Source organism: Eschrichtius robustus, chromosome 16 (genome assembly GCF_028021215.1).
Source record: "Eschrichtius robustus isolate mEscRob2 chromosome 16, mEscRob2.pri, whole genome shotgun sequence".
Classification (NCBI taxonomy): domain Eukaryota; kingdom Metazoa; phylum Chordata; class Mammalia; order Artiodactyla; family Eschrichtiidae; genus Eschrichtius; species Eschrichtius robustus.
In genome coordinates this window covers 29,430,510-29,446,028 of record NC_090839.1, presented here as the reverse complement: position 1 = coordinate 29,446,028, position 15,519 = coordinate 29,430,510, and the positions used below count along the sequence as shown (strand labels likewise).

The 15,519-nt window shown below is 44.4% G+C and overlaps 1 protein-coding gene across 1 annotated transcript in view; it reads left to right on the top strand.

The window, feature by feature from the left end:
• Positions 1–13,944: 13,944 nt before the first annotated feature.
• LOC137750368 (signal-regulatory protein beta-1-like) overlaps positions 13,945–15,519 on the top strand; it is a 67,650-nt gene continuing 66,075 nt past the window's right edge. The window contains exon 1 of the mRNA XM_068524748.1: positions 13,945–14,099. Coding sequence (XP_068380849.1) covers positions 13,945–14,099 — 155 coding nt within the window. The remainder of the gene's footprint in view (positions 14,100–15,519) is intronic.

Sequence of the window (15,519 nt, the reverse complement as noted above, 5' to 3'; positions counted from 1 at the left end):
AAGACTGCTTTGGCTATTTGGGGTCTTTTGTGTCTCCATACACATTTTAAGATTTTTTGTTCTAGTTCTGTAAAAAATGCTATTGGTAATTTGATAGGGATTGCATTGAATCTGTAGATTGCTTAGGGTAGTATAGTCATTTTCACAATATTGATTCTTCCAATCCAAGAACATGGTATATCTCTCCATCTGTTGGTATCATCTTTAATTTCTTTCATCAGTGTCTTATAGTTTTCTGCATACAGGTCTTTTGTCTCCCTAGGTAGGTTTATTCCTAGGTATTTTATTCATTTTGTTGCCATGGTAAGTGCGAGTGTTTCCTTAACTTCTTTTTCAGATTTTTCATCATTAGTGTATAGGAATGCAAGAGATTTCTGTGCATTAATTTTGTGTCCTGCAACTTTACCAAATTCATTGATTAGCTCTAGTAGTTTTCTGGTGGCATCTTTAGGATTCTCTATGTATAGTATCATGTCATCTGTAAACAGTGACAGTTTTACTTCTTTTCCAATTTGTATTCCTTTTATTTCTTTTTCTTTTCTGATTGCCGTGGCTAGGACTTCCAAAACTATGTTGAATAATAGTGTCAAGAGAGGACATCCTTGTCTTGTTCCTGATCTTAGAGGAAATGCTTTCAGTTTTTCACCATTGAGAATGATGTGTGCTGTGGGTTTGTCATATATGTCTTTTATTATGTTGAAGTAGGTTCCCTCTATGCCCACTTTCTGGAGAGTTTTTATCATAAACAGGTGTTGAATTTTGTCAAAAGCTTTTTCTGCATCTATTGAGATGATCATATGGTTTTTATTCTTCAATTTGTTAATGTGGTGTATCACATTGATTGATATGCATATATTGAAGAATCCTTGCATCCCTGGGATAAATCCCACTTGATCATGGTGTATTATCCTTTTAATGTGTTTTTGGATTCTGTTTGCTAGTATTTCGTTGAGGATTTTTGCATCTATATTCATCAGTGATATTGGTCTGTAATTTTCTTTTTTTGTAGTATCTTTGTCTGGTTTTGGTATCAGGGTGATGGTGGCCTCATAGAATGAGTTTGGGAGTGTTCCTTCCTCTGCAATTTTTTGGATGAGTTTGAGAAGGATGGGTGTTAGCTCTTCTCTAAATGTGTGATAGAATTCACCTGTGAAGCCATCTGGTCCTGGACGTTTGTTTGTTGGAAGATTTTTAATCACAGTTTCAATTTCATTACTTGTGATTGGTCTGTTCATATTTTCTATTTCTTCCTGGTTCAGTCTTGGAAGGTTTTACCTTTCTAAGAAGTAGTCCATTTCTTCCAGGTTCTCCATTTTATTGGCATAGAGTTGCTTGTAGTAGTCTCTTAGGATGCTCTGTATTTCTGCAGTGTCTGTTGTAACTTCTCCTTTTTCATTCCTAATTTTATTGATTTGAGTCCTCTCCCTCTTTTTCTTGATGAGTCTGGCTAATGACTTATCAATTTTGTTTATCTTCTCAAAGAACCAGCTTTTAGTTTTATTGATCTTTGCTATCGTTTTCTTTGTTTCTATTTCATTTATTTCTGCTCTGATCTTTATGATTTCTTTCCTTCTGCTAACTTTGGGTTTTGTTTGTTCTTCTTTCTCTAGTTCCTTTAGGTGTAAGGTTACATTGTTTATTTGAGATTTTTCTTGTTTCTTGAGGTATGCTTGTATAGCTATAAACTTCCCACTTAGAACTGCCTTTGCGGCATCCCATAGCTTTTGGATCATCGTGTTTTCATTGTCATTTGTTTCTAGGTATTTTTTGATTTCCTCTTTGATTTCTTCAGTGATCCCTTGGTTATTAAGTAGTGTGTTGTTTAGCCTCCATGTGTTTGTATTTCTTACAGATTTTTTCCTGTAATTGATATCTTGTCTCATAACATTGTAATTGCAAAAGATACTTGATATGATTTCAGTTTTCTTAAATTTACCAAGGCTTGATTTGTGACCCAAGATTTGATCTATCCTGGAGAATGGTCCATGAGCACTTGAGAAGAAAGTGTATTCTGTTGTTTTTGGATGGAATGTCCTGTAAATATCAATTAAGCCCATCTTGTTTAATGTATGACTTAAAGCTTGTGTTTCCTTATTTATTTTCATTTTGGATGATCTGTCCATTGGTGAAAGTTGGGTGTTAAAGTCCCCTACTATGAATGTGTTACTGTCAATTTCCCCTTTTATGGCTGTTAGCATTTGCCTTATGTATTCAGATGCTCCTATACTGGGTGCATAAATATTTACAATTGTTATACCTTCTTCTTGGATTGATCCCTTGATCATTATGTAGTGTCCTTCTTTGTCTCTTGTAATAGTCTTTATTTTAAAGTCTATTTTCTCTGATATGAGAATTGCTACTCCATCTTTTTTCTGATTTCCCTTTGCATGTAATATCTTTTTCCATCCCCTCACTTTCCGTCTGTATGTGTCCCTAGGTCTGAAGTGGGTCTCTTGTAGGCAGCATATATATGGGTCTTGTTTTTGTGTCCATTCAGCAAGCCTGTGTCTTTTGGTTGGAGCATTTAATCCATTCACGTTTAAGGTAATTATCGATATGCATGTTCCTATTACCATTTTCTTAATTTCCTGGGGTTTGTTTTTGTAGGCCCTTTTCTTCTCTTGTTTTTCCCACTTAGAGAAGGTCCTTGGTATTTATTGTAGAGCTGGTTTGGTGGTGCTGAAATCTCTTAGCTTTTGCTTGTCTGTAAAGCTTTTGATTTCTCCATCGTATCTGAATGAGATCCTTGCCGGGTAGAGTAATCTTGGTTGTTGGTTCTTCCCTTTCAGCACTTTAAGTATATCATGCCATTCCCTTCTGGCTTTTAGAGTTTCTGCTGAGAAATCAGCTGTTAACCTTATGGGAGTTCCCTTGTATGTTATTTGTCATTTTTCCCTTGCTGCTTTCAATAATTTTTCTTTGTCTTTAATTTTTGCCAGTTTGATTACTATGTGTCTCGGCATGTTTCTCCTTGGGTTTATCCTGTATGGGACTCTCTGTGCTTCCTGGACTGGGGTGGTTATTTCCTTTCCCATGTTAGGGGAGTTTTCTACTATAATCTCTTCAAATATTTTCTCTGGTCCTTTCTCTCTTTCTCTTCTCCTTCTGGGACCCCTATAATGCGAATGTTGTTGCATTTAATGTTGTCCCAGAGGTCTCTTAGGCTGTCTTCATTTCTTTTCATTCTTTTTAGTTTATTTTGTTCCATAGCAGTGAATTCCATCATTCTGTCTTCCAGATCACTAATCCGTTCTTCTGCCTCAGTTATTCTGCCATTGATTCCTTCTAGTGTAGTTTTCATTTCAGTTATTGTATTGTTCATCTCTGTTTATTTGTTCTGTAATTCTTGTAAGTCTTTGTTAAACATTTCTTGCATCTTCTCGATCTTTGCCTCCATTCTTTTTCCAAGGTCCTGGATCATCTTCACTATCATTATTCTGAATTCTTTTTCTGGAAAGTTGCCTATCTCCACTTCATTTAGTTGTTTTTCTGGGGTTGTATCTTGTTCCTTCATCTGGTACATAGCCCTCTGACTTTTCATCTTGTCTATCTTTCTGTGAATGTGGTTTTTGTTCCACAGGCTGCAGGATTGTAGTGCTTCTTGCTTCTGCTGTCTGCCCTCTGGTGGATGAGGCTATCTAAGAGGCTTGTGCAAGTTTCCTGATGGGAGGTACTGGTGGTGGGTAGAGCTGACTGTTGCTCTGTTGGGCAGAGCTCAGTAAAACTTTAATCCATTTGACTGCTGTTGGGTGGGGCTGGGTACCCTTCCTTTTGGTTGTTTGGCCTGAGGCAACCCAACGCTGGAGCCTACCTGGGCTCTTTGGTGCAGCTAATGGCAGACTCTGGGAGGGCTCACGCCAAGGAATACTTCCGAGAACTTCTGCTGCCAGTGTCCTTGTCCCCATGGTGAGCCACAGCCACCCCCGCCTCTGCAGGAGACCCTCCAACACTAGCAGGTAGGTCTGGTTCAGTCTCCCCTGGGGTCACTGCTCCTTCCCCGTGGTCCCGATGCGCACACTACTTTGTGTGTGCCCTCCAAGAGTGGAGTCTCTGTTTCCCCCAGTCCTGTCGAAGTCCTGCAATCAAATCCCACTAGCCTTCAAAGTCTGATTCTCCAGGTATTCCTCCTTCTGTTGCCGGACCCCCAGGTTGGGAAGCCTGACGTGGGGCTCAGAACCTTCACTCCAGTGGGTGGACTTCTGTGGTATAAGTGTTCTCCAGTCTGTGAGTCACCCACCCAGCAGTTATGGGATTTGATTTTACTGTGATTGCGCCCCTCCTAGCGTCTCATTGTGGCTTCTCCTTTGTCTTTGGATGTAGGGTATCTTTTTTGGTGAGTTCCAGTGTCTTCCTGTTGATGATTGTCCAGCAGCTAGTTGTGATCTACCACAGTATTTTTATATTGCTTACATGTTGAAATGATACAATTTCAGATGTTGAGTTAAATAAAATGTATTTGTTAAAATTTATTTAATGTGTTACTTTTTACTTTTTCAACGTGGATACTAGAAAATCTAAAACTCCCTACCTGGCTCACACAGTGTTTCTGGGGATAGAGCTGAGCTAAGAGCAGAAAGGCATGTGGAGGGTATGGAGATGGAGAGGTCGCATTTCTTAGGATGGAGGCTCTCATGTATTTAGCTCCTATTTTGTGCTTAGCACTTTAGACCTTATCTGAATTAGACTCAAACATCACATGTAGATGTCACTCGCCTCTTGCTACAGATAAGGAAATTGAGGCCCGGGTTTGACCAAGGTCCAGGGGCTGGTGTGACCACTTACTTCACTGCACTGTCTGAACTTTGCAGGGGTGTCGCCTTGACCTGGTTTTACTTATGTACATTGGCTCTGTCACATTTCTCCTGCCTGCCTACCTCTGTCTCTCTGGCAGAGCCCACTGCTTTTGGACACTTGCTCTGTAATCATTGAACGAATGGGTGACCAGGGATGAATAACTTTATCAAACTTTTAGGAAAAAGTTATTGTGTGAAAGCCGAGTTCAAGCTAGGCTGTTTCCAAAGGCCAACCTTCCATTCAGTGTAATATCAACATCATACCCTCCTTCCCTCACCACGGCCCGGTGCTGCCCCCCAGTCCCTGCTGAGGAATCTGGAAGGGGTGCGGTGAAGTGTTCTTCTGTTCCTCCTCCTATCTCTGAATCAGGTCCCAGGTGTGGATACTTTGGCAGACCCTTTGTGCGTGCATCAGAGACAATCAGCCCAGGCCAGAGGCTGCAGACGCCTCCCCACTGGAGACTTCAGGTCTCCCTGAGGGTTTGGGGTTTTGGAAGGAGACCTGGGTCACAGTGGCCACTTCTCACACTGCAGCTCAAACCACTGCTCCAGGCCTGGGCATGGGTGGGTGGCCAGGAACTGCGAGGCCAGCCCCAGGCTGTCAGGAGACCAGGCAGTGGTTCCTGGGCTCATGTGGAGCCTCATCCAGGGCTTGAAGCCAGCGTATTCCAGGGATGCTGGGAGTCTCCTGCCATGACTGCCACACCTGGGCAGGTGCTGGGCACCCTCCTGCTTACCCTTTTGCTGAGGCTCACAGGTGAGCCCGAGTGCTACCCACAGAGACCCTCAGAGCGGGCAGGGATTACCAAACCCAGCCACCTCATGCTGCATGGGAGGAGTAGCTAAGCTGTTTGCCTGCCTGCCAGGGTGCTTGTCTCATGCCTTTACCTCAGTGTGGACCTTGTGGATAATGGGGATGATGGGAGCTTTGGGGGTCAAGAGGTGGAAGATGTGACATGAGGGTAAGGGGCTGGGGGGAGGTCAAGGGATGAAAGAGGAGCACCACCCCTCCCAGTATCCCTGATGTCAGCTCTGGTCTGGGTGGCTACCAGGTCTATTTCAGAGAGGGTGTGGGGGTCCAAAGACAGAGGGACCGAGAACCCCCCTGAGTGATGGAGACTCTGGCATCGTGAAAAGAGTGCTGGACCCACAGTCAGGTGGACATGCTTAACATCCCTTCTTGGCCACTCACAGGCTGTGTGACCTTGTGCAAGTCACTAAACCTCTCTGAGTCTCTGCTTCTTCTTCTGGAAAGTGGGGCAATAATACCAGCCTCCCACAGTTGGGACGCAGATGAAAATGAGCACATGCCCCTGAGAGTGTTTTATGATCCACAGGGTGCGGTGTGCGGGAGGGGAGATGATTACCACTAGGATCTACTCAGAGGAGAGCATGATGCAGAGCTGTGTGCTAAGGGGACAGGCTCCCATGGCTTCCTGAACTGCGCTCCATCATCTGTCACCCTGTGCTGTTGCTGCTGGTTTATTTTCCCACCCCAGCAACACGGGTCCAGTCTGATACATCTCTGTGTCCTCAGTACCCAGTTCACATACTGGCACAGAGAAGGGGCTCAGGGGATGTAGTGAAGCCTTGGAGATACTTCTGCTCTCAGATCTCTGTAGTCTGTTCTGATGGGGAGGGAAGAGTCTAGTCCTGAAGTTGTCAGGATGACTCTAGGAGATAGATCCTAGGTTAGAAGAAGTACTCTGGCCTCACCCTAGCTTGTGAGGACAGATGAAGCCACCTCCAGTGCAGCGAGCCCCCTGTCACTGGAAGTGAACAAGCAGAGGATGGAGGCCCAATGGGGTGATAATGGGAAGGACCTGAGGAGGAGGGCCAGCCATGCCTGCCCGCAGTGATTCTTGGCTTCTCACTTATGTCCAAAATGGAAATCTTGATTCCTCACCAAATCTCACCCATCCCAACTTGGTCCATTTAGCCCCATCTCAAAACCTAGAACCACCATCCACCCAAATGCTCAAGAGGAAAACCTGGGAATCATTTATCCATAGTTCATTCTGTGCCTTGGCTCCCCTCCAGTCTATCACGAGTCTTGCTGGCTGTATCTTCCAAATGTACCTCAAATGGGTCCCTCCCTTTCTCACCACCCTGGTCCAGGCACCATCACCTCACACCTGGAGCTCTGTGCTGCTTCCTCATTGGCTTCCCTTCCCCCAGGTTACCACCCTCCTTTCCATTCTCCACACAGCAGCCCCAATTATCTTCTAAAACATGCCAGTGAGACCAGCTTGCATCTCTGTTTAGAATCTCTGACGGCTTCCCATCACACTCAGAAAGGAATCAAGAGCATCCCCATGTTCCACAGGGCTCTTCTCCATCTGGACCTCTCTGCCCATGATGCGGAAGTCCTACAGACATCTCAGTTTCTCAAGCCAACCAAACTCTGCCAGCCCGAGGTGCTTCTCACCTGATGTTCCCACTTTCTAGAATGTTATTCCCCTGCCCTGGCCCACGTCTGGCTCCTATCTGTTCCTCAGTTTCAGCTCAAGATGTCACCTCCTCCAGGAATCCTTCTCATACCACCTTTCCAGAATAAGTCCTCCAGGCATTTCCTATGTCTGCACTCTTTGGGTTTCCCTGAGGTCACTGAGGTCCAGTTGTAATTCTGTATTTGCTTGTTTACTTGTTAGCATCTGTTTATATGCTCCCCGAGGCTGCAGCCAGACAGGGCACATAGTAAGTCCCCAGGGCTGCACACACCACGGCGCCTCTCTCCGGCTGCTGCTGTGGGATGCGGCGGGCTCTCAGCGCACAGTCACAGCCATCTCTTTCCAATACGGGCAGCCCTTCATCTCTCTGGCGGGCCCAACTCACAGGACAACCCCTGGGAATCCGGTGCCTTTCAACTGCACCACTGACTCCTTCGGCTCCTCAGACTTCAGTGTCACCTGGATTAAGGACAGAGATGAGCATCCAGCCTCAGCTCAGCACCTGGTGACCGGCGACAAAGGCAATTACTCCGTCACCAGTAAGGTGTGGATACACGGTCCCGCCAAGATGTCTTGTCGGAGATGACCTGCGAAGTCACGCACAGGGTCCTGGCAGAGCTCTGCGGAAGAGCACGGACCTCTCTGAATGCTCCAAGCTGCGGAGGCGGGAGGCTGGGTGGGGGCATCGCTTTCCTGGATTGACTTTCGGAGTCTTTTGCCCGAAGCCCCCTTGGACTTCCAGTTGGGAAATTGGAATTCCGCCTTGCCGTGGCTGATCCCGCTGTAGAGTTGTTAAAGACACAGGTTCCAGAGGCCCCCATGTGGGTTTAGTCCCGACTGTACCACTTCACAATCAATGTGATCTTCGGTAAGTTAACCTCTTTGTGCCTCAATTTCCCCTTAGAATGAGAATAAAATTATCACCTACCTTGTAGGTTTCATGTGAGTATTAAATGAGCTATTTCCTGTAAAGCACGTAGAACACTGCCTGACACTCAGTAAGTTGTTTATGTATATTTGATTTTATTATTATTATCTGGACTAAGCTTCCATTCCAAACATCTTTGTTTTATTAATATCATAACTATTTTAAATTTTAAATATGTATTATTTATTCAACACAAATGAATTAATTCATCCATTCATCCACAATATCTACTGTGTGTCAGGCACTGTTCTAAGTGCTAAGGATATAGAAATGAATAAAATTAAGTCCTTGTTCTCATGGAAATTATAGTTCATAATTCTTAAAATAATATTTCATGATATGAAATATTTCAAATGCACAGGAAATAACATAGCAGACACCATGTACCCCTACCCATATTTAATGAATGCTAACACTTAGCTCTATTTGCCTTACATTGAGCATACAAGAAAAATTTATTTCTTTTTCAAAAAAGGTAACTGATTTAAGAATGAAAGCTCTAGGGTTGGTTCCTGGGAGAGAAAGACATAGAGGGCAGGCAGATAGGGGTAATTTGAACAGATGTTCCTTTCTGTTTCTCTGTCCAGTGGCCCCCACCCTGAAGATCACCACGAAGCCCTCTCGAATGCAAATCCATGTGCATTAGAGAGTGAATCTCCTGTGCCATGTGGGCCACTTCTATCCATACCAGCTGCACCTCACCTGAATGGAGTACAGGTGCAAGACACAGACCATGAAGTCCCCTCAGGTTATCAGAAGCCCAGACGGGACCTACACTCTGGAGCATACCTGGCAGGCAGAGGCCATGCTGGACAGCAGCAAGTTTGCCTGCTGGGTGGTCCAGGATGAAAAGCCCCCAGTCCAAGCCAACACCACCTTGTGGGCCCAGGGTGGGAAAAGGCGGGTGCAGCTTCTTGCCCAGCCCCTCTGGGCAGCCAGGCTGGAAACACCTGCCATCTGCCTGGGGTGCAGACAGCAGTAGGTCAGGGACTCAGGGCAGCAAGGAATGAAGGTGAAGGAAGGGAGGATGCCCTGGGATTGGGATAAAACTCTCAAGCCTTCATCCCCAAGTTCCATTCCCGCCTCCCCTATATCTTCCTCAAGAAGGAGTAGGACTTCGCCAATTCCATGCACTCTTCAGGTTGAAAGTTCTCTTGACTGCAGGAAAAGGCAGAGATTAAGGAGAGATGGACACCAAAATCCCTTCCAGGAAAGCTATAATCAAGACTGGTTCAGCTGAGAGTTTCTGGAGTTCAATTTTAAAGAGAGGCCAGAATTCTTGACAAGATTGCCTGGGAAGCAGGGAGGGTGCAGGTGCAGGATTCTCATTCTCTCTACTACTGAGTTTGCTCTCTCTCACTTCTTTCTCAGTCTCTTTTTTCTCTCTTCTCCCCTCCTCTGTCCCTCATTTTCCTTCTGCTTCTTCTCTTTCTCACCCCCACCCTATCCAAATCTTCTATCTCCTCCTATCTACCTTTTGTGTCCTAGATAACATCCTCCACTAGGGGGAGCTGCCCACCAGCAGTTCAGACCCTGAGGACGGATCTTTCCTTGGTCCAGCTGGAATCAGCTTGGGAGAGTGAATGACTGGGCCAGAGGGGATAAATTGGGGAGGGGAGGAGAGGTGGAGAGATAGGAGTATTAGAATTGGCCAGACCTGGACCAGCCAAGGGTGAGCCAGAGTGTGGACTGACAGCTCTCCAGAACCACAGGAAGTGGGATAGGACAACTCCCTACAGGCAGTGTGAGCTTCTGGGCCTGTAGCGTGTATTACAGCCCAAGCCACCACAAGCAAAAGGGTAGACAGGATGCTGGGCTGCAAAACCACACATCTTCACAACAGGAGCATTGACCCTGCATTCTATTTCTCCCTGAAAGAAATGGCCTTTTCTGCCTGCTCTAAGAATTCTCAGGGGCAATGAACCCACTACCTTTCAACTTCTCAGTGCCTTTTTTTGGTGTGTGTCCAGAAGAAATAAGAAAAACATCCACCCAGCGGGATATATAGATCTGTGTGAAAAATTACAAACTGGTCCTTTCTGATCCGAAGCAAGTTACACTATTTCTTTATTGACTCATGCTGAGTTTTTTCTCTCTGTCTTATTTTTCTCCTTCGCCTGCATGCGTGTATCTGTCCCACTGCTGCAAGGTTAGCCCCGTGAGAGCATCACTTTGATTCTACCACTCCCCTGTGTGGCTGTTAGATGTGCCTTGTGATCTGCAGTGGGGAAACTTCTTTTTCTGACATCAGACCCCTTTCTGTTTGTTGTTAACGTGTCTTTGGAGCAACACCTTCCAAGCCTGACCCCTAAAGCCCTTCTTCAGCTCTCACCCCTTACACACTCCCACCTCTGTGCTTCTGGTCATGTTTGCTGACACCTGTAGAGCACTTACTGTGTGACAGGCATCCTCACATATGTTGTCTGATGTTTGACAGCCAGGATAGGCAGCAGAGAGACCAGTCTCAGGGGTCTCAAATAGCAGAGCTTGGATTAGAAGACAGGGCTGTCTGTTCACAATTCAATGTGTTTTCTGTATTTTTTCCTCCATCCTGTCTAAGAATACAAATCTTAGTGTTATCTCAAGTCTTTTGCAAATTCCCCTCTTAGATACTCTGTATTCATATTTATTTCTTCCTGAATTGTCATGTCTGCCCACATCATTCAATTCTCACCATTGGCTCTGAAACTATGGGGCCTCTTGCAAGTCCCTACAGGGGGTTTTGTCCATTTATGCATCTCCTCCGTGCTGAGACCCTCACAGCTCTGAAGCAGAAGTTCGGTCGTGGCCAGACTTTGGAGTCAAATGGATCAGTGTCACCTGGCAGAGCTGCCACGGGTCATCTGGGACCTCAGGCAAAGCACTGCTGTTTCTGAGCTCAGTTACCTCCTCTGAGCAATGAGGACTGTTATGCCCACCAGGTGGGGACCAGCTGGAACCCCTTCTTTTGACCCCTGCTTGGCATCCAGACATTAGAATGCACAGTGGGTGCTCTGTAATGATTGATGGCAGTCTCCATGATGCCCAGACCATGCTGGGTTGAAAGTAGGAAATGATTGAAGTTCACTGATTATTATGGGGAAACTATGGAGAAATAGAGGCAGCTGTGATGTAACAGAAAGAGCCCTTGAGTTGGAGTCTGGGGTTGGAATGTGAGTTCTGTTTACTGTGAGGAACTTGGGTGAGTTACTAACCCTCTCAGCCTTTCCCCCTCTAACATTAGAAATATAATTAATAACAATTCTTTAGGTGGTGGTTGTGAGTATTGGATGACGATAGTTATCATTTATAGAGTGACCACCATGTGTCTCATATTCTTTACTAGTTACTGTATGTAATTTATTACATGTGTCTCATATTCTTTACTAGTTACTGTATGTAATTTATTAATTAACTCTGAGAATTAAGAATCATCCCCATTTTACAGATGAGGAAACGGAGGCTTAGAGAGTTGAGTTGTCCAGGCTTATGCAGTGGAGGGGCTGGGAATGCAAACTTGGGCTGACTGTGACCCCAAAGCCTGTGGTCCTACCCTGTCTCTGTGCTGTTCTGGGAGCAGTGAGACACCCTTCCCTGTCTAGGGACTGAGGACAGAGCTGAGCCTGGTCACTGAGCACAGACCCTGTGTCCTTACTTTCTGGCTAAGAACCTCGGCTCTACTGACCAGCTGTGGATCTTGGACAAGGTACTTAGGCTCTGGGCCTCACTGTCTTCGTCTGTGAAATGGGGATAGGAGTACCTCCCTCCTCCTAGGGCTGCAGTGAGAACTTGGTGGGATAGGTCTCAGAGTCTGTAAGCAGGGTTGTGGGATGTGGGTGTTGGCTGTGAGGTGTGGTTGGGAGTCGGACTCCTTACAAACTGCTGTGGTCCCTGTAGCTTCTTGTCTGGCCTCTGATATCAGCTTCATAACTGAACTGTCAGAATGTAATCTTTAAAGCCTATGGAAGGGGAGACGATGGGGCTTCTCCACGGTGATGCTGAGGATTTGTTCTCACTGGGTTTGGGCTCCTCTCACAGGTGGGGTCTCTCCTACAGACAGGAGCAGGCACTCTTATGCCCTGCAAGGCCCCCTTCAGTGATCTGAGCTGGGCAGAAGCATCCAAATGACCTTCATGTCCTCCAGATTCTGCACATGTCAGGTTACTGTGACCTGCATTAAAAACACCCACCAGCTATTAAAGCCCCAGACCAGCATCCACCTTAGTGGAGACACCTACAATGTGACCAGAAGTGTGCTCATCTCTCTGCAGGCTGACAACGTGTACTCCCTTGTCCTCTGCCAAGTCAAGCACAGGTCCACACTGGTTTCCCAGAAAACCATCCAGCTAGACCAGTACCTTCATGATAAGGACATTCTCTTTGTCCAGACGGGTTAGTGCAGAATTGGGCTTGAAGTTTCTGAGCCTTAGTTTCCTCAACTGATAAATGGGATATCCCTCACTTTGTTGTGGCAAGAATTCAGTGAAATGATACTGGTAAAGTAATTAACACATCTCTTGTTCATTAACCACAGAGAAGTGACAATTGTTATTTTTCTTTATTATTACTATTCACATCACTTCTCAGAACTCAGTTTCTTCAGCTGTAAAATGGAGAAAAAATATCTTCTGGGAATTTAATTTTATTATTATAATTTTTTTATATGAAAAGGATTTAAAGCCCTTTGTGAACTTCTAAATTTTAGATGCAATGATGATTTTTTTATCTTTACTCATATCTGGGTAAGGGCTTAATTTTTCATCAGTTTTTTTTTTTATTGATTTTGATTTTCTTGGCCTAGATCAATGCTTGACTGGTCTGCAAATCACATTATATGAAATCCCTTCATAGTGTACCTAGTAGGAATCTTAGTGATCATCTCATTGTTTACAACTCTAAAGCCCAGAGAAGGCAAGTGAGTTGTCCAAGGCTGCACAGCAGTAAAAGTAATTCCTTAAATATTTATAGGACTTTAAAGTTTACAAAATATTTTCCTCAGTTTTTTGCTATTATTGTGGAGGGAAACACATCATTTTACATGGATAAAATATTGATATTAATGACTCAAATGAGCACAGCACACTGTCAATATACACATTAGTATGGATTGGCTTATTTAATGTGTACAACTGCTCTGTACTGCTTATCGCATTCATGGTTTACAGAAGGAAACTGAGGTTGTAATAAGTGAAGTCTGCCCGAGGCTGTGAAGCTGGTGAGTGAGAGAATTTTTGACATGAGTTCAGGCTCTGACTGCTATTCACCAGCTGTGGGACCTCCTGCTTGTTGTTTAAGTTCTCTGAGTCTCAGTATCTTTGAGTGTAAAATAGGAAAATGATAATGCAGGGAGTATTTTTATATAATTCCCTGGAGTTAGGACAATTGTTTGGAGAAGCAAAAGTCATAGATGATAAAAATATTCACAAACAAATTGATTAGTTATAAATTAGTCCCCTCATTAAACCCTCCCTGCTCAACACTTCCTGCATCTCAGGTTGGGTTTCCCATCATGGAAATAACTTTCTGGGTGTCTTTCTTTGTGTTTCCCTGGAGGCACAGCCTGAAATTAGGTCTTGGGTGCAGGTGGTTGTGAGATGATTCAGTGAGGCTGGGATAAGAGATGGAGCTAGTGAGACAGGGAATGAGGGACACCCCAGAATGGGTATTGTTGAACTGGGTGCCCCTGTGGATGACTGAGGCTCAGTGGCACGGGGGACCCTCTGAGGAACTCTGTAGACTCTTCCTCAGGATTGTCCATGGAGGAGGGAGGCTGGGATGTGTCTGCATTGGCTGCATGGCATTTCAAGATCGTGGAGAATTCCTGAGGCAGAGCATTGCGGAAGAACTTCAGGAATCTGAGATAGAAGGTGGCACCACCCAGCACTGCTGCCCTGAGATCAGGTGGCTGCAGGAGGTGGTGTGGGACCCAGAAACCCTGTGCTCTAGGGGGTGGGTGGTTCCTAAATTGAAATGTGGCAAACATCAGACCACACTGTACAATTAGAATCCACATCCATTGCTAAGTGAAATCAGAGACTTGGCAAAGTGTATTTCAAGTAATTGATGTAAATGATGTTTTAGAACTGCTGGGATCCCAAGTGAATCTTCCCACATTTAAAGATGAAACAAGAAAGAAAAAAATCTATGATCGTAATGATCCTGCGGGCACTTCAAAAGAGAACATTTTGATGAAAAGAGGCCCCTTAAAATCGATAGAACAGTTAAATAATTTTTTGAAATTACCTTTTTAATTTATTTTTATTTTTTAAAAATTTTTATTTATTTATTTATTTTTAACATCTTTATTGGAGTATAATTGCTTTACAATGGTGTGTTACTTTCTGCTTTATAACAAAATGAATCAGCTATACATATACATATATCCCCATATCTCTTCCCTCTTGCATCTCCCTCCCTCGCACCCTCCCTATCCCACCCCTCTAGGTGGTCACAAAGCACCGAGCTGATCTCCCTGTGCTGGGCTAGCTGCTTCCCACTAGCTATCTGTTTTCCATTTGGTAGTGTATATATGTCCATGCCACTCTCTCACTTCGTCTCAGCTTACCCTTCCCCTTCCCCATGTCCTCAAGTCCATTCTCTGGTAAGTCTGCATCTTTATTCCCATCCTGCCCCTAGGTTCTTCATGAACTTTTTTTTTTTTAGGTCCCATATATATGTGTTAGCTAGCATACTGTATTTGTTTTTCTCTTTCTGACTTACTTCACTCTGTATGACAGACTCTAGGTCGATCCACCTCACTACAAATAACTCAATTTCATTTCTTATTATGGCTGACTAATATTCCATTGCATATATATGCCACATCGTCTTTATCCATTCTTCTGTCGATGGACACTTAGGTTGCTTCCCTGTCCTGGCTATTGTAAATAGAGCTGCAATGAACATTGTGGTACATGACTCTTTTTGAATTATGGTTTTCTCAGGGTATATGCCCAGTAGTGGGATTGCTGGGTCGTATGGTAGCTCTATTTTTAGTTTTTTTAAGGAGCCTCCATACTGTTCTCCATAGTGGCTGTATCAATTTACATTCCCACCAACAGTGCAAGAGGGTTCCCTTCTCTCCACACCCCCTCCAGCATTGATTGCTTGTAGATTTTTTGATGATGGCCATTCTGACTGGTGTGAGATGATATCTCATTGTAGGTTTGATTTGCATTTCTCTAATCATTAATGATGTTGAGCATTCTTTCATGTGTTTGTTGGCAATCTGTATAACTTCTTTGGAGAAATGTCTATTTAGGTCTTCTGCCCATTTTTGGATTGGGTTATTTGTTTTTTTGATATTGAGCTGCATGAGCTGCTTGTAAATTTTGGAGATTAACCCTTTGTCAGTTGCTTCATTTGCAAA